The sequence below is a fragment of the Xyrauchen texanus genome, chromosome 44 (genome assembly GCF_025860055.1).
Source record: "Xyrauchen texanus isolate HMW12.3.18 chromosome 44, RBS_HiC_50CHRs, whole genome shotgun sequence".
Taxonomy (NCBI): Eukaryota; Metazoa; Chordata; class Actinopteri; order Cypriniformes; family Catostomidae; genus Xyrauchen; species Xyrauchen texanus.
In genome coordinates, this window is record NC_068319.1 from 4193889 (window position 1) to 4216478 (window position 22590).

The 22590-nt window shown below is 39.3% G+C and overlaps 1 protein-coding gene across 2 annotated transcripts in view; it reads right to left on the reverse strand.

Annotated features, from left to right (window-relative positions):
• Positions 1-18478, reverse strand: part of LOC127636525 (cAMP-specific 3',5'-cyclic phosphodiesterase 4D-like) — a 268642-nt gene extending 250164 nt beyond the window's left edge. For both annotated transcript variants that reach the window (XM_052117068.1, XM_052117067.1), the window contains exons 1-2: positions 18344-18478; positions 7500-7585 (exon numbers count right to left, since the gene is read on the reverse strand). In XM_052117068.1, the coding sequence (XP_051973028.1) occupies positions 7500-7541 (42 nt within the window). In that variant the 5' untranslated portion in view covers positions 7542-7585; positions 18344-18478. The remainder of the gene's footprint in view (positions 1-7499; positions 7586-18343) is intronic.
• Between the last annotated feature and the right edge of the window lie 4112 nt (positions 18479-22590).

Sequence of the window (22590 nt, forward strand, 5' to 3'; positions counted from 1 at the left end):
AAGCCATTCTGTACTAGATATACTTTGATGTTTACGGTCATTGTCCTGCTGCATCACCCAACTTCTACTGATCTTCAGCTGGAGCATAGTCTGACATTATCCTATAGGATATCTTAATAAATTTGGGAATTCATTTTTCCCTCGATGATGGCAAGCGGTCCAGGCCACGAAGCAGCAAAGCAGCCCCGAATCATGATGCTCCCTCCACCATACTTCACCGTTGGGATGATGTTTTCATGTTGGTATGTGGTGACCTTTTTACACCATTTGTAGTGCTGCGTGTTCTACCCAAACAATTCAACCTTAGTTTCATCAGTCCTCAAAACATTTTCCCAGTAGCATTGTGGAGTATCAAGATCATCTTTGGCAAACTTCAGACATGCAGCAATGTTTTTGTTGGAAAGCAGCGGCTTCTTTCGTGGTGTCCTACCATGCTTGTTTAATGTTTTTCATGTAATAGACTCATGAACAGAGATGTTAACCAGTTCCAGTGATTCCTTCAAGTCTTTATCTGTCACTCTAAGGTTCTGTAATGAGTAAAGTGGGCAAGGAGGAGGCGGCTGAACAGTCAATGTAGGTTTTAATAACATAAATGAACTCAAATCAACTTAAACACAAACACATGGACACACACACACAGTGGCCACATCTGGCTCTCTCTCTTGAAATGGTGCCTCCGGCTCATTATTATCCCCCTCCCAGCTGATTAGCCCTCCTCATCACAGGTTCTTTTTAAACTCATTGGGCATTCTGCGGTGTGCCATTTGAGTCATCATGGCTGGGTTAGGGAGAGTAGCCACAGTACTAAATCATCTTCATTTATAGACAGTTTGTCTAACTGTGGACAGATGAATATCTATGCTCATCTAGATAACTTTGTAACCCTTTCCAGTGTTATGCAAAGCATAAATTCTTGATTGTAGGTCTTCTGAGATCTCTTTTTTGCGAGGCAGGTCCACGTCAGCAGATGCTTCTTGTGCATAGCAAACTCAAATTGTTTGAATGCTTTTATAAGTATAGCTCTAACCCACACCGCCAATCTCGATTCATCAATAGCATGAGAGGTTTGCCAACTCCTGACTCTAATTTGCTGTTGTTGACGTCATTAGCCTAAGGGTTCACATACTTTTTCAAACATTGTGAACACTGCGTGTTAAAAGCTAAAACAGATTGTGATTGTGTAATTTTTTTTTCACCTTTCACACATAAATTGCAGCTCAAAATGCTTCACATATCCAAAATGAAAAGTCAAAGGAAGTGCATGGACTAAAATAAATGTCATTATTAAAAATAAAATACAAGAAATCTCTTATAAATTAAAATATTTTTTTTATAAAAAAGTAATAAAAAGTTAATTAGATTTAAATGAGAAATTATGCTTTGTTTTAAGAAAATAAACCTTTTTTGGGCCTGTTAAGATTTTTTGGTATTGTGACATAATTTTCTAAATAATTAAGTAACCCCGCCCACCCCCGCCCACCAAATTCTCATTACCGTAGTGCATCTGAAAGTTTTTTTTCGCAATGCTTTTTTAATTCACATGATTATTCTAATTACTGTAATAAAGTAATTTTATTCTGTACAACATTAAAAAATATTTGCAATACAATTTATTTTAAATATCATAAATGAAAGGCAGTACAACAAATACTAACATGATGAATATATACTTTTAAATACAATGTAAATATTGTATTTATACAATTCATACATAGAGTAATGAGTATGGGGGTGTGCTTATTGTCATGAAAATATCACAATACAAAAAATCTTATAATTAAAAAAACACAAAAAGTTATTAATGTTCATTACTGTAATAAAGTAATTTTCTACTGTATAATAGTAAAACATATCTGTAAGACAAGGATTTTTTATTTAAATCAGCATTATTTGAAGGCAGCACAACAAATAGTACCATGATGTATGAATACTTTACAATTTGAATATTTCTTTTTACAGTTAAATCAGGTTTTTGCATTACCGTAATAAGAATTTGTGGGTAAACTGTTCATATTTGCAATGAAAATGTTGCAATGCAAAAATCATAATGGTCCTAAAAATAGGATCAGTTGTCCTTTAGCAATATAGACTTTCTTCTTTTATTTGGTTTTGGTGTGAAATATGACCAGGACATATTCTTGACAGGTTTTGTGAGATTCACCCCTGCAGTATTGTGCATGAGCTCATGAAAACAGAGCTAGAGGTTGTTAAACTGGGCTGGCAGTTGCAGTGTTTCATTGTTTCATATTGTAAGTGGCAGGGATGGGTGAAGGGTACATAGTCAAATCTAGTGCACACTGAGCCCTGCTGTCTTTGACAGGACACTCGACTGTGTGGCTCTGAAGTGTTTGAGCTCTCCTGTCCCATTACTGCAGCTAGGACACAAGCAGCCTTCCGACCGCATCATCCAGACAGCCATCACAGGTCTGAGCCTAATGTTCTTCAGCATCAGCGAAACAATCACTGGCACTACTGGAGAGGATGTACATGTGTCCACACCGCACCGATCAGACAGCAGCCGGCTACAGCACGGAGAGAGTGACACAGTCTGGTATGCATACAGATATCTCAATAACTCACAGAAGCACTATGTGAAAGTGTTCACATAATATTCCACTGCTGTTTTACACAATGCCGAATACTAGCTGCCTTCAGGTACTGGCAAAGCAGGCAATGTGACACTGCTCAGTGTGATTGGCTGATGAGGTCACATGACTAGGTGAATCTCATTAATGTTATGTGAAAAAAATGATTTAAACTGTAAGAATATATATACATTTAAATGGTGAAGTATTATACAGTACATCAGGTTAGTATTCCGGTTGATGTGCTGAAATTAATTTATGCTGGATTAAATAATAATAAAAAAAATTATTGCAATCATTTTAAAACGGAGTGGTGGTGGCGTAGTGGTCTAAGCACATCACTATTAATCAGAAGGTCGCTGGTTCGATCCCCACAGCCACCACCATTGTGTCCTTGAGCAAGGCACTTAACTCCAGGTTGCTCCGGGGGGATTGTCCCTGTAATAAATGCACTGTTGAGTGCATATGAAAGCCAGATTGTTCTTTCGTTTTGTTCTTTTGATCTGAGATTTTCTGCTGGTAAAATATTAATGTTCAATGAGCTATCAGGATGCTCTCACTAAATAAGGCCTTTAAGAAAATCTAAAAATGAAAAAGCGTGTCTTTGAGGGTCAGGTTAAGAGTTAGGGGATAGAAAATATCACTAGCTCAGTAAAAACATTAGAAGTCTATGGAAAGTCTCCCTCATGACAGAAAAAGCGACGTAGACATCTCACTGACAGCCAGATGCTACATGACATGCATCTCTGTACAGAGACACACAAACCTCTGAATAAACCGGCTTTGCCTAAAGGGCATGTTGACACCCGTCGCCTGAAAAACAGGTTGTGCCCTTTCTATGAATCAGCCAATCACAGCACAGTGATGACACAGAGACCGGGAGGAGACAGCTGATTAGGGAAAATAGTGGAACATTACTGCAGCACTCAGTATATTCAATATAGAACACATTAAACATCGCAACAGAAGGAATATTACGGCATACAAACAGAAATCCATTAAGGCTTCAATTGAGTTAGGAACATTGTTTGCCAACATAGACTATTGACTATAAAAAATAACAACAAAAAGGCTCAGAGGCTGCTCTTTGATAGCTCAAGAGACATAATGAAGTTCCTAATGAAGCACAAATGAGACAATTGTCTTGACATACGGCAAGGTGAAGAAAATCATAACAAACAATAAGAAATCGGAAATTAAATTTAGAAAATAAAGCCATTTTACATTATTTTTATGACAGTTACACACATTTACCCACAATTCTCATCACAACAATGTGAAAAAATACTGTGTATTATTTAGTACTGCCTACTTGGTACTTTTTTTTCTCCCCTTATTTCCCCAATTTGGAATGCTCAATTCCCAATGCACTCTAAGTCCTTGTGGTGGCGTAGTGACTCGCCTCAATCAGGGTGGCGGAGGACCAATCTCAGTTGACTCCGTGTCTGAGACCGTCAACCCGCGCATCTTATAATGTGGCTTGTTGAGCGCATTAGCGCAGGGAGACGTAGTGTTTGTGGAGGCTTCACGCTATTATACACTGCATTAATACACAACTCACCACGCGCCCCACCGATCGCAAATGGTCGCAAATTTATGCTTTACATTTATGCTAAATATAATTACATTTTTATTTTGTGTGTGTGTGTGCCTGTGTGTGTGTGTGTGTGTGCCTGTGTGTGTGTGTGTGTGTGTTTTTGTGTGTGCATTATCCTGCTGAAAGAGGCCACTGCCATCAGGGAATACCGTTGCCATGAAGGGGTGTACGTGTTCTGCAACAATCTTTAGGTAGGTGGTACGTGTCGAAGTGAACACGAATGCCAGAACCCAAGGTTTCCCAGCAAAACATTGCCCAGAGCATCACACTGCCTCGACCGGCCTGCCTTCTTCCCATAGTGCATCCTGCTGCCATCTCTTCCCCATGTAAATGACGCATATGCATTCAGCTGTCCACATGATCTAAAAGACAATGTGATTCATCAGACCATGCCACCTTCTTCCATTGCTCCATGGTCCAGTTCTCTCTGCAGCTACACAGCCCCATTCGCAGCTAGCTAAGATGCACCTTTCCATCATGGCCAGCATTAAGTTTTTCAGCTACAGTAGCTCTTCTATGGGATCGGACAAGACGGGCTAGCCTTTGCCCCCCACGCTCATCAATGAGCCTTGGGCACCAATGACCCTGTTGCCGGTTCACCGGTTTTCCTTCCTTGGACCACTTTTGGTAGGTACTAAACACTGCATACCACGAACACCCCACAAGACCTGCCGTTTTGGAGAAACTGACCCAGTTGTCTAGCCATCACAATTTGGCCCTTGTCAAAGTCGCTCAGATCCTTACGCTTGCCCATTTTTCCTGCTTCCAACACATGAAATTCAAGAACTGACTGTTCACTTGCTGCCTAATATATCCCACCCCTTGACAACAGGTGCCATTGTAATGATATAATCAATGTTATTCACTTCACCTATCAGTGGTTTTAATGCTGTGGCTGATCAGTGTATATCACATTAATTTTAAAGGCACTTTAACTTTGAAATACACAGGGGACTCTTATTTTGAAATGCTTGTCATCAAATTTCCGATATGGCCTAATGACTGCAAACTGCTCTGCAACAGCTGAAAACACTCACAAACCCCCGCGTGCTTGGAGAAAATACAACAGTGCCGCTTTTTCACTTTAAAGTATGCAGCGCATGTATTTATTTAATTAAATCATATTCTTTTAAAGTTTGATATTCACATTAGGTCATATCACGATTCCTATCTTTCTACTCCCAAATTTTAGACCTCTTTTGTTGTATTATTTCAGATATTTAAGAATGTTTATGACCTTAAATTTTGTAAAACTGAATTTAAGAAATGGTAAGACTTTTGAAGTATCTGCACGAACCCTGTAGTGTCATTATTAAACCAAGAATGGCTGTGATCTTAGTCTGCTTGAGCTGCGTGCTTTAAACTGAATGTGTGAAGCCGACTGCTCATACACTGGAAACTAAAAATTAAGAATCATTTGCATTGTATGAAATGACAGAGCAGTAATCCACTGTGAAGCGTGCAGCACATGGAGACTATATATTTACTGTATATAATTATATCACAGCATTTTTACTTTAATGATCACACTGGGCCATGTACCGAACTGTTTATCTGGAGATGTGAAACTTCCCTCACAAACACACTTCAAAATAAAAGCTCACTTCAAAATAAATGCCTAAAAATGTAAGAAATTGTGACAGAAATATATTACAAATATGTAGTAATAATTATAATGATTCAAAAATAATAATAGTAAATATAATGGTACAAATTATGCAATATATCACAAGGAAGAGTGCTGTTGTACTAAATTAAAGTTTGGTAAAACATCCAATGGTATATTGAAAAGTAACTGATCCATTTTCAAAGATTGAGCAATTAATTAGCTTAGACACCATTTTGATGATGACATGGAATACTTAAAAGAACAGAAAAGGGGAAAACAGAGAAAAAATTAAACAGATTTCTGTAGGGCCCTACTTAAAAACACATAAGCAATGCATATTTAATTAAGAAACACTTGAAGGAAACATGCATTTGTTTTAATGTATTATTTACATTGGAATGTCACTTTAAAGGGGTAGTTCACTCAAAAAAAAAAAAATTCTCTCATCATTTACTCACCCTCTTGACATTCCTGATGTGTATGACTTTCTTTCATCAGCAGACAACAAGCAAAGATTTTTAGAAGAATATATATCGGCTCTTTTGCTACATACAATGCAAGTGAAGCTGTAAAAATCACATAAAAGCTGCATAAGAGTAATCCATGAATCTCCAGTGGTTAAATCCATGTCTTCAGAAGGGATTTGATAGGTGTGGGTGAGAAACAGATCAATATATTAGTAAATATTTACTGTAAATTATCCTCCCTGCTCAGTCAATCTCCAAATTAACTTTCACATTCTTCTTCTTGTGTTTTTGGTGACTCACATTCTTCATGTATACACCTCCTGCTGGGCAGGGAGAAGAATTTCTAGCAACAGTTTACTTAAATATTTATCTGTTTCATGCCCACACCTGTCACATCACTTCTGAAAATATGGATTGAACCACTGAAGTCGTATGGATTACTTTTATACTGCCTTTATGTGCTTTTTGGACCTTCAACATTTTGGCACCCATTCACTTGCATTAAATGGACCTCATGAGCAGAAATATTCTTCTAAAAGTCTTAATTTATGTTCTGCAGAAGAAAAAAAGTCATACATATATGGGATGGCATGAGGGTGAGTAAATGATGAGAGTGTTTTCAATTGCACCAACTACTGAAATTCTGGTATCGTGACAACCCTAATAGGTTCATGTTGACTTCAATACAAGACTGCTGTGTGTAATTGTTTTTGTAGCTGGATTTTCAATAATGAGTAAAACCAGAAGAGTACATATAAACACAGCTTTATTATGCCTTATATTAGTATTTCCCCTTCAACTTTTTTCCAGCAAAGAAAATTTTAATATTTTCACATCTCGCCGAAAGCTTTCAGCATGGTGCATCAAATCTCAGAAGCGAAGGATCACTCTGTGATCACACTTAAAAATAAAAGCACACAAGAACTTGACCTAGCAAGACTGAAGGCTGTGATGACTGTTCCATCAATAAAGGCTTTTCTTAATGGTGAACAATTTTGCTTTGCCTCACATCCATGACTACAATGATGGAGTTGATGTCTTATTCCTGTGGCTCAATCGGTAGAGCATCGTGCAAAGAACACTAAGGTCATGGGTTCGATTCACAGGGAGTTAATGTAATAATCAAAATGTATACCTTGAATGCAGTGTTAGTTGCTTTGGATAAAAGCATCTGCCAATTGTGTAAACATACAGTACATTCACACTTTGAACAGTAAACAGAAGTCCTGAAATTCACTTACAGTTCCCAGTGTGTTTGCCGTTGTGCAATTGATCTTTTTCATCCTGAAAAATGCTCCAGCTTGTAATTCTTCACACCGTCAAAGTGCTAAAAGAGAAAAACACAAATATTGCTAATCAGAGAGCCAAAAGACACAGAATAAAATTGGTTTAGACACATGTTTAGGTTATGTATTGCTGTCTACAGATACTGTATCAATGGTCAATAAAACATATGTGCTCTGTGCTAAAATCTATTAAACTGTCCACCTAGGCAACATTTTTAGGGATTATTAGGTGTGCTCACATTGCAAAGGCTGTTCCAAACCATAGTCACCTTTTCAGACTATTACGGCCCAAAATGACAAAATTGCAATCCCATTTTCTGGTAAAACTGAACGGCCCCATAGACAGTAGACAACCAGATAGCTCATTAAGTCACATAGTTATGATGTCAGATGAGGTGTTCTGTTAATACAGAAATGAGAACAGGTGGCAAAACACCCACACTAAGTTTACAGTAGAGTCGATTTGTAGTGTACTACAACAGCTCACCAATACAAAACCTGAGCCAGTAAATCATACAAATAAACGGCAGATTGAACAAAGCATACAACAGAAACGACGCAAGACGTGTCCAAACACGCCCACGAGTGCAGACTTTGCCCGGAGACTTCCATCAAACTGACAGAGGCCTGAAACCCAGACGAGCCTCGGACAAGATGGAAAGTTTCATGGATGTTTGCCACTTTTAGCCAGCAAAAAGTCTGTGAAAAATTGACTGGAAATGACTGCCAACCTCTTCATCTGTCTGTTCATCCATTTGTGAGGGATTTCTAAGCTCTTCCTCTGGCATTCTCAACACCTAACAAAACCTATGGACTGCCACACACACAGAACAATCACAATCTGAGATGAGCTGAGAAATCCGACAGACACTTTCCCATTTATTAGAACCGAAAGACTGCACAGAAATACAGTGATGTGATGATGGAAAGCCCTAACATCAGCTTATAGCAAATAAATAATTACGACTGAGTGGAACGCATGTGTCTCGAGACGGAATTTTAACAGTAAAAGTTGTTTTGAACCTAACACAGAATAGACATCTGTCTACTGTATGTTTACATAGAAAAACAATGGAAAATCATGCAGAAACAAGGTGTGCGAGAATAGACCCTTAAAACCATAGTTCAATCTCATTATTTACTCACCCTTATGCCATCCTAAACAAAGATTTTTTTGAAGAATGCACGAGGTGTTTTTATCAATTGGGGTCGAAAACTTTCAAGCTGCAAAAGGATGTAAAGACAGCCCAGAAGTATTCCAATGTCCTTATTCTCTATAAATCTTCAGAAGACATGGATTAAACCACTCATGTCATATTGATTACTTTTACGCTGTCTTTACATCCTTTTTGGAGGTAAAAAACACCTCATAAATTCTTTAAAAAAATATTGGTTTGTGTTTAGCAGAAGAAAGTGATGCGAGTTTGGGACGGCATGAGGCTGAGTAAATAATGGGATAATTTTTGTTTTTTTCCTTTAAGTCTCCAGAGTTTTGGAAGAGCAACCTCTGAGAAATAAAAATGACCTCTGAGATAGATAATCAGCTATTATATACTGTTTAGTATTTGAGTAAATGGACCAATTTTGACAGTGTACTTTGGCTTAACAATTCTTAACCAAGAACAAGAGGTCACTGGTGGCAGCCTTTGGGTTTCGGTTTAGGGAAAATAATTTGTTTTGCTTTCCTTGAAGTCAACCCAATGGGTGTGGTAGAAGAAAACAAACCATAAAAATCTATTGATGAATGTCATGACGTGTCATATAAATCAGCATTACTTCCATTCCAGGGAGGAAAGAAAGTCATACAGGTTTGGAATGACATGAGGGTGAGTAAATCATGATAATAAGTTGGAAGTGTTTCTCCGAAATGCACTCATTCACTGACGTCGCTCCCTTTCGAAGCCAATGAGCTCTAGATTGTAAAGACTGACTATAGTGTGAGCCAATAGTAAATTGAGTGCAGGCTGTGAAGGACCATTTCATTGGTTTGACCGACTGCACAGATATGCCCTTTCACTAAATGAGCGAGGATCAAGATCTGTTGACCGGCTGAAGGAGAGGAGTATGTCGTTCGTTTTCTTTGGTAACCTCGTTCAACATGGAAATAAGTATCTGGATGACATTACAATGGCATCAAGATGTAATTCAGAAGTACCCCAAGTTTTTTGTTGTATAGTCATGCACAGCAGTTCACAAATTGATAGTTATGCTTTGTTGTCATTTGTGGGAGAAACGCTCATGATGCTTAAACACTCTTAAACTCTATATTATCTTAGTACATTTGTAGATAAGCACATTTAAAAAAAGTACAATCAAACTTGTTTCGGTTGAGAACTCAGTGTTTTAGCCATTTGTTGCCACCTACTGGTTAAGATGTGATTTGCAAAAATGGTCACTGAATGAATCCGTGAACAAATCTGAATGACAGACAGAGAAACATCATCTAATTCACTCCACTAAATAAATGTGACATTTATTGTAGTAATAGGTTTTTGTAATGTTTGATATAACTTAACTACAGAAGCTGTGAAATGATTGATTCATGTTCTATCATTTTGTTAATAAATCAAATGTGCAAATTCAGCAGCGGTGTTGTGGATTAGTGGAGGCGTGCACAACAGCACCGCTACTGAAAAAAAATCTTAAGGGAAACAATGTGTGGGATTGTATGCCATTAGAGTGCACTAATTCAGGTTCGCTGATACAGGCTCAGATATTAAATGGAAAATGAACCAGGAGGCAGAAATGATAATAAAGGGTATTAAGATGTTTGAATGTCATTGAATGTCAAACACAATGAAGTAGATTCATTTCCTTAAACTACAACAAAGGCATGAGGTTCAGTTTACGATCTGTCAACGCCCGATTTCTAAGCAGGATGGTGAGTGAATGTAATGACTGTCTTACAGAGAGGAGTAATTGTTTCCTTATACTGAAACACTTCATGTGGCATCATAATGAGCTTATATGTCAAATATGACACCTGGACACCTACATGAGATGATGCATCACTCCACGTCAAATCAACGAAATGTAAGAAACTGCCCATAAATGATGATGATAGCCAAAATATAAAATATCAAGAAGTATTGTTTAAAATGACAAAATACAAATTTTTGTCTATGATTTTGGAGCAAAACTACAGGTCAAGAAAATGACTGTAGAAAAGTAGCAGTGTAATTATTTTAGTTTTACACAGATATGGGTTGGTATATTACTACAATCATTTGACTTCAGCACCCCTTGTTGTATTATATGCCAATGGTATTATAGTCTAAAAATGGGGGGGAACAATTTTGAGTGTTGTTTTTCAAAGTTGGGGTGCCTTCAACTCAAGAAGTTTTAGAAATATCTTAATATCGTTTTAGATTGTGGATCAGAACAAACTTTCCTTTCGGTATGTTCATTTTTAAGGTCTTGTTTGGTTAGATCAAAGCGTTATGGGGCTTTTAATGTGGCTCTATGCAAAAACTGTTCATTTTACCCATTTTCAAAAATCTTTAAAATTGTATTTTAATGTATTTAATTGCTTTTTCTATACAACAAGGGGTGCTAAAGTCAACTGATTTTAGTTGTAGAACTTCCTATCACAGTGAAAAATAGGATAATGACGCTGCCACACTGATAAGGTTACTGTTTTGACCTGAAGGTTTGTCAAGTCAACTTTTATTTAAAGAGCACATTTAAAAACAACAGAAGTTGACACTAAGTGCTTTACAAAGGCTCAGTTGGTAGAGCGGGTCGGACACTAATCGCAGGGTTGGTGGTTCGAATCCCGGCCCACATGACTCCACATGCCAAAGTGTCCTTGGGCAAGACACTGAACCCCAAGTTGCTCCCAATGGCAGGCTAGCTTACATACCTTACATAGCAGCTCTTCCGCCATTGGTGTGTGAATGGGTGAATGAGATGCAGTGTAAAGCGCTTTGAATACCGTTAAGGCTTAAAAAAGCGCTATATAAGCGCAGACCATTTACCAATTAAAAACTGCATCATGTTTACCTAATATAACCTATTCAAAGTCTTATTCAAAAGCTACAGAATTAAAATACATTTTCAAAGATGATTTAAAAATGGCTACCGAAGAAGCTGACCTCACATGTAAAGGGAGACTGATCCAGAGATTAGGACCTACCACAGAGAAGGCACGATCGCCCTTATATCTATAGCGAAACGAGGAACCCTCAAAAGAAGTTGATCAGAAGACATGAGTGCTCCAGTGGAGGAGTAAGGGAGGAGAAGGTCACTGATGTATTTGGGCATGAGACCAGATAGTGTCTTGTAGGCATGAAGCAGGAATTTTACAGGAAGTCAGTGTAGAGACACTAATACAGCGGTAATGTGATCCCTCTTTCTTGACTCTGTTAAAAGCTTAGCCGCTGCATTTTAAACCAGCTGTAGTCGGGATAACACAGTTTGAGGGAGACCATTGTACACTGAGTTACAGTAGTCTAACCTTGATGAAATTAGTGAGTGGATCACAATTCCCAAGTCCTTATTGGAAAGAAAATGTTTGACTTTTGCGATAGATCTCAGGTGGCACTGATCTGCTTATTGAAAAGTTAAGATGAATCTAAAATCACTCCAAGACTTCTTACATGATGTTGTACATTCGACGAAAGAGGATCTAACTAATGAGGACATGGAGAAACCTAAAATCAGAACTTTGGTTTTGCTTTCATTTAATTGTAAAAATTGTTTGCCAGCCGATGTTTAACATCTTTGAAGCAATTTAGGCATGCATGTGAAAACAATGGCTCATTTTTTAGGAAACTGTTTCAGGTAAAAGGCATAATGTTGATTACAACAAAAATGATTTAGACTCTACTGTCCTTTTCTTTAAAATCAGCTAAATTTGAAGTTGCAGTGAGGCACTTACAATGGAAGTGAATGGGGCCATTTTTTGAGGGTTTAAAGGCAGAAATATGAAGCCAAAAATATGCTGTCCATTGAACTTAACTTGTACTGAACCTGGAATATTCCTTTAAGAAAGAAAATAGGGTCAGAATTTAGTCTTCTAAGCTCATTGGTGTCTATGAGAATAATTATATTATGTTCTTTTTTTATTTTTATGGGAAGCTGCTGCACCCAAACAGTACCTTACATTTCAAACACTTAAACAATGTGCTGTTGAATTTGAATCTTAAATATTGAATTGTAATGAGATTCTCCATTACCTATTCACTTATGACTTTTTCAAGCTGTTAAACCCAAAGAAAGCCTTTTCTTCAGCGCTATATGTTATTCAAAGACATAACATCCATCAACTCTGCACTAATTTAGACGTCTACATCTGCTCAGAGTTTCAAATCCAACAGTTTGTTTCGGCAGGGTGCATCCTCAAGATGCTTTCAAACTTTCAAAAGTTCTGAAACCTGTCAGTTTTACCCAATAAATAAAAACATATTCAAAATTGTTCATTTAATCAACGTATACTTGGCAATCCGCCTCCACTGTTTCTCGTACAATCACACCTAATCACAGTCTGACACTGTTTGTTTAATGAAGGTTTTTCTTAAACAGCTGTGAAAGGCGAAAGCCATTCCTGGGTAGATATGCTAGTGTCTACAGCTCCTGAGCAGTTTTACACCAATGACTCTTTTAAAGGTTATAAGTACAGCAGGATTTAAAAGCATTTTTTTTTTTCGGTGGGAACATTATTTGCGTACCATATTTTGCAGAATACAGTATGTATAGTTTGCAAAATATGCCGATTTGCTGTATGCATGGAATATTCTGGAATACCATGAAGTGATTAATATATGACCAGGCCAGTCTCACGATGGAGGCGTCACTGCCCATAGTCGACATAGTTGCTGGTGATGCCTGGAAAGGATCTGCCTTACAACAGGCCAACAAGCCCTCAGTCCAGCCTCTCTCAGACTATTGCGGACAGTCTGAGCACTGATGGAGGGATTGTGCGTTCCTGGTGTAACTCGGGCAGTTGCTGTTGCCATCCTGTACCTGTCCCGCAGGTGTGATATTCGGATGAACAGATCCTGTGCAGGTGTTGTTACACATTGTCTGCTAGATAAACAAGCCATCATAAATATAATATTACAACTTACATCTGCAATGAAGCCAACACACAATGGAGCTTGAACAACTTGTGGAGAGAGTATTGTGAGGATTGCCCCGTGCGTGATCCATGGTAAACTGAAGCGCATTTAATCACCTATTTTTAAACACGTCTTATATACAGTATATCATGAAAGTCCTAAAACAAACAATTAATCGTCATAATTGTGATCATTTTTTAACCAATTAATCGTCAGACAAATTTCATAATCGTGACAGCCCTACAGTACATTACACTTTAATATAGATATTTACCTAAACCCACCCTTACACCTAAACCTAAACAATTCTCAACCATGTAAAAGACACAACAAGCAGATCAATTTACAGTCACAATAATTTATTCCAAAAGCAAAACATAAAAGCACTATATAAGTATTACAAACGACTAATTTAAATGTGGATTAAGGGTGGCCCACTGATGCTTCGTCATGATGGTGTGTTGGACAAGCAAAGTATGAATTAATGCAAACTACGTCCTGTTACACATACTGAAAACAGTAGTTTACAGGTTATACTGCACAGTACGCAATAAACTTCATAGATCATATGAATACTTCCCGAATGAAATCAGACCCTATGCGCAAAAAGACTGTAATAGAATTTCTGTGCCTTGATATCAAAGATTAATTAAGATTATATAAGATTAAATACCCTGTAAAAACACTGAACTTGTAGCTGAGATTGATGAATGATGGGCGAATGTGAAAGTAACAGATGCTGGAAACAGCAGCAGGCAAAGCCTCAAAAAGGATTGGATTGGTCTACTTTGTAGTGAGGTTCACTTTGGATTCTTTTGTAAAAACTGATCAGAGGAAAACTTGGAAAGCTCTGATCATTCTCTGATCAGACATTTGACCTCACAATTACACAGCTTCTGGGACAGCTGTCTTATGGACGAGGCTTATTCTGCCTCTACAAAAATATGCAGAAATCCTCAATGGAGCACAACTGTCAAAGTCTGATGCATTATCAAGGGGAGAAAAAAGAAATCTTGGAAAAATGATGCAGGCTTTTCCATTTCTTCTCAGAGATCAAAAATGCAACCCCAATCGCAGATGGCATGGGGTAATAATAGCTTTGTGAAAGTGTCTGATCTGGGTTGTAATCAACACGTCACATCTTGAATGTTCGGGATGCGCAGGCTGCAACCAAAGACAGCACAAGCAAGCAACGTGAAACCAGTCGTTGAAAGAGAGTTTGAAAATGAAAACTATTCCTGACGAGACCAAAACATAAAACGCCTGAGACATTTATCTGAGACTGGCTTGTTTACATAAGTAACATGTATGTGCATGTAGCATAATTAGCCAGGCTGCAGTTATCATTACATGCAAAACATGCCATTTACCCAGAGCCAGCAGCATCCGTTCAATAAACAAGCACCATCGCTGTGTATTCCTGAAACTACTAAGCAGTTATTTTGTAAACAATACTCTTAAACCGCTCGGTAATGCACACATTTTATGCATTCTCGGTTGCGCAGGATTGTCAAAACCAAGCCAACGCCTTTCACAAGCAATGCAAAAGGGTGTGGGAAAGCCACAACAATCACTACTCTGGTTTAAAATTCCAAATAAACCACTCTCTTCTGGCTTTAAGTATCAATTTCTTCGCCAACACACAATAACTAATGAAAGTACATGCAATGCAGTGGAATGATAAAGAAGAAATAAATAAAGCTAAAGAGACAATTCAATTGCTAAATATCTTGCCTCAATTTAATACTCTTTGAGATCTAAGAAACATTTCCATCAACATTCCTGTGCCTCACACCCTTTATCCCAACTGCTATCTTAAATAAGCAGCCACGATTCGATTTTTAAGTCCTTGTGCTTTCATACTCAAATTTTTCTCATTCTTTACTATTCATATTATACCGTGGCCTTTGTTTTTTTTATTGTATTTATGTAATTTATGTATTTTTAATGTAATGTATGTGTTGATTTAGTGAGCCTTTCGTCAAAGGAAATGTTCTATCCCTGTGGGATAGACAATGATGTTTATTTAATTTGAATTGAACTATACACTGTATGCAAATATACACTCACTGAGCACTTTATTAGGAACACCTGTACTCTTATTCATGCGATTATCTAATCAGCCAATCGCGTGGCAGCAGTGCAATGCATTAAATCATGCAGATACGGGTCAGGAGCATCAGAAATGTTCACATCAACCATCAGAATGGGGAAAAAATGTGATCTCAGTGATTTGGACCGTGGCATGATTGTTAGTGCCAGATGGGCTGGTTTGAGTATTTCTGTAAATCTGCTGATTTTCAAGCACCAGTTTCAAGAGTTTATTCAGAATGGTGCCAAAATCATCCAGTGAGGGGCAGTTCACCAGTTCTGGTGCCTTGTTGATGTGTGAGGTCAATGGAGAATGACCAGACTGGTTCAAACTGACAGAAAGGCTACGGTAACTCAGATAACCACTTTGTACAATTTTATTGAGCAGAACAGCATCTTAGGCCTAGTCCACACTAATATGTTTTAGTTTGAAAACGTATCTTTTTCTCTCCGTTTTGGCCTTCCGTCCACACTGAGACGGCATTTTTGACTGCAAAAAATGGAGCTCTTTGAAAACGCACTCCAAAGTTGATACGTTTGAAAACGCCGTTTTCTCGTTGTTGTGTGGACTGTGAAAACGGATGCTTTGGAAAACTATGACGCATTTTTAGTCATGTGATCTATCCAACCAAAACAATCAAGATGGCAGCCTATGTTATAGCGGCGCTGTTGTACCTGATACTCACTGTGATAGCGTTGTTAAAAAATAAATGTCACTTTGTACAGCTTTCACATTGCATTCCTTCAAAGGCGAAGGGAAGTTTACTCGGAATTGGTGTCCGGCGACGAAACACAAGGACAATTGCGTTTTAGACCGTACATGCAATGGGGATTTCCCGCATGCGTAGTGACACCATTTAAGCGCTTTCATATGTTTCAGTGTGGGCGAGCAACTTTTGGAATACGTTAGTGTGGACGGAGAGCGTTTTGAAACGAAATGTCGTTTTCAAATGTATCCGGATTAATGAAGACGTAGCCTCAGAATGAACAACATGTCGAACCTTGAAGTTCGGGCACTTTATTAGGACCATAGTGTTTCTAATAAAGTTTCTCAGTGAGTGTATATGTAGTTTGAGAGTGTAGAGAGACTCAATTGTGTCATTCACAGTTCGTCATGGAAGTGGGGGTCACTGCAGAGCTCTTTTGGTGCACTTTGTTGGCTGCGATTCTCTCATTGGTGGATTGTTTCCCTTTAGTATCATGGGTAGTGCAGATCTTAAGGAATTCTGCTATTAGCAGTTTTTTTTTTTTAAATCTGTTGAAATAACACGGACTGATGGTTTCAAGAGAAGCAAATATCATTGATGAACAACCTCAAAGCTCTTTGTAGGTCTGTCTTTAAATGTATTATCAGCTAACATTAAAAATCAATTCACCTATGGAGAAAATGAGTCATTGGTCTTGCACAAGTTATTTAAATATGTTGGATGATCAAGTGAGTCATAAAGCAGGAGACTTCCTATAGACCAAGCAAAGGAAAATATGTCAACTGCATTTATGTATATATGAATGTATATATGAATATATTAATCTACACTTAAAAATATATGAATGTCATTGCATTAGATATCAAACTCTGTGGCATTTATTGTAAACAATGATTGCACAAGCAAAACGCTTAAAAAAAATGGAATTTAATAAAATAATAGGCATACAAAGTACTTGGATACTTTATAGTTGTTAGCTAAATGTTAGTGGAACATGTTCAATGTGCTGAACTCTTGTGGCTACTTCATACACCCACTAAAATCACTGCCGCACCAATTGATTAAAAGTCAGAAATGGCTCAGAAAAGTTACGTCAGTTCCTAGAAAAGTCTGAAAGCAGAGACCTCTTGCTTTGATGTTTTAGTGTGTCTTAAGAGTCTGGATTGGTTGTTTTTAGGTGAGGTACTTCAATATGACATCATAAATGATGAATACGAATGGCCACACGAACGGGCCAGTGAATAGTTTTTTTCTAGTAGTTTGGGTAGAAATCAAGCCACAAAACCCCCTGAGGAGCAACATACAGGTTTCCACTGTTATCAAATAAACGTTTTTACAGCTTGATACCAGAAATAACTTTATATGCTCTAGTTCTTCATAAAACCACCTGTATCGGTGCTTCAAGAAACTGAAACAAATATGCTAATCTAAATGAAACATAAACTTTTTTAACCTCCAAAGAACCATTTAGCAACACAATAAGAACCCTAAATAATGGAAAATAGTTCTTGATAAGAAAAGTTTTTCAACTACTGAAGATCTTATATTTGTATAGAGCCAAGCCTCATTTCACCTCCAAAGAACCGTTTACTACCTCAAGAAACCTTGTCAAATATTGTTCAACAAAGAGGTTTCTTTTGTCAACGTATGGAGCTACAAGAAACCATTGAAGAACTTTAGTTTTTAAGGTTGCATGCAGTCTTTTGTAAATCTTTGTCTAGAAACTTTACACACAAGCAGGATTGGACAAATACCTATCACACTTTATGTGGAAACATTATACGCTTCAAAACACCAAGCTAAAACTGCACACTACAATGACTAAAACAGCAAGGAAACAAGATCCTTCAATAGCCATTGTCTCAAGTTGCTTGTTGGAGGAGATTCAGATGTCAAGAAAAGACAAAGTCATTGGACAAAGATGGACAGCAAAGAAACTCACCTGTATGTCTTTCAATGAAGCCCAATCAACAAGAAGAAAAACGTGTTTTCATTTACAAAAGACAGCCTGACATTCCACGTGCATTGGCCTGCAACTCCAACAAAGAGAACGTAGGACAAATCCTTATGTTTTCAACGTAGTTTGCAGACTCGTGCGTGGTTACATGCAGGTTTAATATGATGATACTGAACATAAGTACAGCCCAAGCCAATGATGTGTCACATACACACACCCCCACACTACTCCACCCACCACCTCCGTCCAAACCAGCAAATCTGGCTCCAACTCGCCGGAGGAGAAGAAGAGGCTACACGTACAGCTCAGGCAAAAAATTGCAACAAACTACAAAACCGTTAAAAATAATCTAGTCCCTCAATCAGCTCATTCGCTACATTGTTTGCATAAATGCATGTAGTGCCACACCTCTGCAAGGTTTAACAGGCATGCAATGCTTTTGAGAGGCTATTTAGACTACGTGGCATGTCTGTGAGGATTCATGGGAATCAGAAACACAAAGAGTTTGGTTGTGGATGTCACAAAATTGCACATAGCTTGACAATGATATTATTGAGCTTTGGAAGCCTGATGCTAGTTTTTGTGGTTGTGGTAGTTTAAATGGCTACCTCTATATTCAAAGAAAGGAAAATCTTAAAGACCATGGGCAAGGTTAAATTAGAGATGACAACAAAATCTAGGCTGGTTTCCAATAGTAAACAGATGAACACTGTAGAATTTCATCATTTCACATTCAATTCAAATTGAGCAATTGAATTGGACTTTAAAAGCCATTTTTAATTCAATTCTAAACGGCGTACAACCCTGATGTGCACAACTTCTAACAAATACTAATTTGCCAGTGACCTTTAAGCATGCTTGCATTTCTTCATACCCCTGGAGTCATAAAGGCAAGACAAACAACCAAGAACAACATCCATGATGAAGGCTGTTTTCTAGATTTACCAAAATTGGCTACATATAATGCGTTATATGTCTTACAGCTCATTGCATCTGCTCATTTCCACTATTGAAAACATCTCATTATGAGGAGTGTTCTGCCTTGTCATAAAACCCATTCTATTAATGCAGATTGACCTAATATAGTGAGAACATGAATGTGGCCAGTCAGTTGATATCAACATCCTGTCTTAGCTCAAAGGAATTGCAGAACTCAAGTGTATAATCTGGGCAAATAATGTTGTTACAAACTAAAAAATGGGATGCAGCAAGGAACTAATCCTTAATTACATAATCAGCACGCTAAGTTGGCAATCAATGCAAACATGATGCAAAACAGGCTACATGACAGGGTTTGAGCAATGCAGTTGGTGTAGATGCAAACATTTCAGACTGCATGCTACATTTCAATCTTATCTTTGAAGCATAGAAAACCAACCAAAACACCTCATTATAGCGTCTGTCAAATCCAACAGCATAAGATACTGTAACCACATGTACAGTGGGGTCCAAAAGTCTGAGATCACTTGTAAAAACTAGGGCTGTCAGTCGATTCATGTTTTAAATCAAATTAATTACATGGTATTACTTTAATTAATACATAATAGTTGCTGAGAAAGCCCTTCAAATGGCAATAATTTAATATGTAATGAAAAAATAATTATAAATATTTATATTGAAATAATTATAAAAAGCAGATTAATGTTATTCCCCCCGCAGTGACAGCGGAGGCCACTAAAACACGACATATGAACAACGCAATATTACAAAAAACAAATATGATTAAAATATGAACAAAACACATAATAAATGAACTGAACAGAACTCAGTCGACAACTCAAACCTTCCTCCTGGTCCACATCGATTTAAACTCGCCTGTGCGTAATCAAACGCATCGAGGGAGACTGATGCTGAGGTGACTGTCATTACATTTTGCATCTTTGCCTCGGACAGACGACTTCTCGTGTCAGTTTTAATTTGGTTCTGGAGGCTGAACCCAGCATCAAGCACTGCATTGCCCTCCACATGAGGGACGATTTTAAGAGTTTGCCGTGTAAAAAAGCAGGAGGTGTGCACAATAAACATTGACAACATGTATTTGGAAGAGAGAAAAAAGCTTGCAGTTGCTTTGATAAAAATTTATTGAGAAAGTAATAAAAGGACTCGTCTATGTTTAGGTCGAAGCATTTTCTGGGTGAATTTAAATTAGATCAATAACTGGGGTCTCTGATATTCGTAAATTATAAGGTAATATTTAATTCAAAGACATTATGAGACATTCAATGTCTCTTCACAAATTTGGACAGTTTTAAAATATTTCTTGTTGCTTAGTACTCTCAAAGAGAGTACCCGCACCCGCGCCCGCGGCGCACCAAACCAGCCAAGCGGCCGCGCCCATCTCTCCTTCGCAAGCCACGCCCAACCCTCGACTCGCACTCCCGGAGAAATACGATGGAACACCCTCGAAGTGCAGGGGCTTTGTGATGCAGTGTTCCATCTTTTGTCACAACAACCGGCTCTATATCCGACTGACGAGAGTAAGATCCTCTTCGTCAGCTCTGTGCTGACGGGCAGAGCCCTCGACTGGGCTACCGCGATTTGGACCAATCAGGGTTATTCACAGTTCACAATCGACTCATTCATGCAGAGTTTAATTGAGGTGTTTGACCACCCAGAAGGCGGCAAGAGCGCTGGGGAACAGCTCCTAGCACTCCGCCAAGGAAGTCGTTCAGCGTCTGACTACGCTCTCACTTTCCGCACCCTCGCCACTCAGACCGGCTGGCTGGAGAGCACACTCAAACTCCTTTTCCGCCAGGGGCTAAACTCGGAACTGCAGTCAGAGCTGGCATGTCGCGATGAGGGAGTGCCATTGGACCAATTCATCTCATTGGCGATCCGTGTGGACAACCTCATCCGCTCCAGACGACCGGCCAGGTTGGTTCAGCCGCTCGCAACAGCACCTCAACAGCATGCGGCTCCAGAGCCCATGCAACTAGACCGTACTCACCTGATCCAGGAGGAGAGAGAGCGCCGTCTCGTCCATCGCCTCTGCTTATACTGCGGTCTAGCCGGCCACCTCCTGGCCAACTGCCCGACGTGACCGTCCGAACCTCAACGACCTGGGGTGAGTGTATTGCTTTCCTCAACCCTAACCGGGACCAGCCTAGTGGTACCCATTGAACTCCATAGTCTGGCTTTCAGTATAAGCGCCTACGCTATGGTTGATTCAGGAGCAGCAGGCAACTTCATTGATACTGATTTCTGTAAACAACATAACGTAACCCTGACGGCCTGCTGTCCTCCTTTAACAGTGGCGGCGCTAGACGGACGTCCCTTGGGTTCGGGCAGAGTGAGTCACACCACCACTGACCTCTTCCTGCAGGTGGGAGTGTTACACACTGAGACCATACGCTTCCACGTCGTAACTTCCCCTCACCACCCAGTCATCCTTGGTCTCCCCTGGCTTCGTCTTCACAACCCTCGCATCTCCTGGTGAGATGGCCAAATCACGACAGTGGGGCTCCGAAGTGCTCGGAAAATGCTTAAGGCCCATTCTCCCCACCACCGTGGGGTCCACAGAAGATCCTGGGGTTGCCCGACCAACCCACCCAAATACCTCCATCATATGCTGATTTGAGGGAGGCATTCAGCAAGACCAAGGCGTCCCAGCTGCCTCCTCACAGACCTTTCGACTGCGCCATTGAGCTCAAGCCAGGAGCCACTCCGCCCCGAGGTCGGATCTTCCCCCTGTCCGAACCAGAGTCCCTCGCCATGAAGGCTTACATCGAGGAGGAACTGGCCAAGGGCTTCATCCGACCATCCACTTCTCCGGCGGCAGCCGGGTTCTTCTTCGTGGGCAAGAAGGACGGCTCCCTCCGCCCGTGTATTGACTACCGGGGTCTGAACGATGTCACGGTCAAGTTCCGATACCCCTTGCCACTCGTCCCCGCGGCTCTGGAACAACTGAGAAGTGCCAAGATCTACACCAAACTGGACTTGCGGTCCGCCTATAACCTAATCCATATTCGAGAGGGGGACGAGTGGAAAACCGCCTTTTCGACCACCAGCGGCCATTATGAATACTTGGTGATGCCGTTCGGGTTGTCCAACAGTCCCTCCGTGTTCCAGTCTTTCGTCAACGAGGTGTTCAGAGACTTGCTCAACCGCTGCCTGATCGTATACATCGACGACATCTTGATCTACTCCAACTCACTCGAGGAACATATCTGTCACGTGAGAACGGTCCTCAATCGCCTGATCACGCACCAGCTGTACGCCAAGGCAGAGAAGTG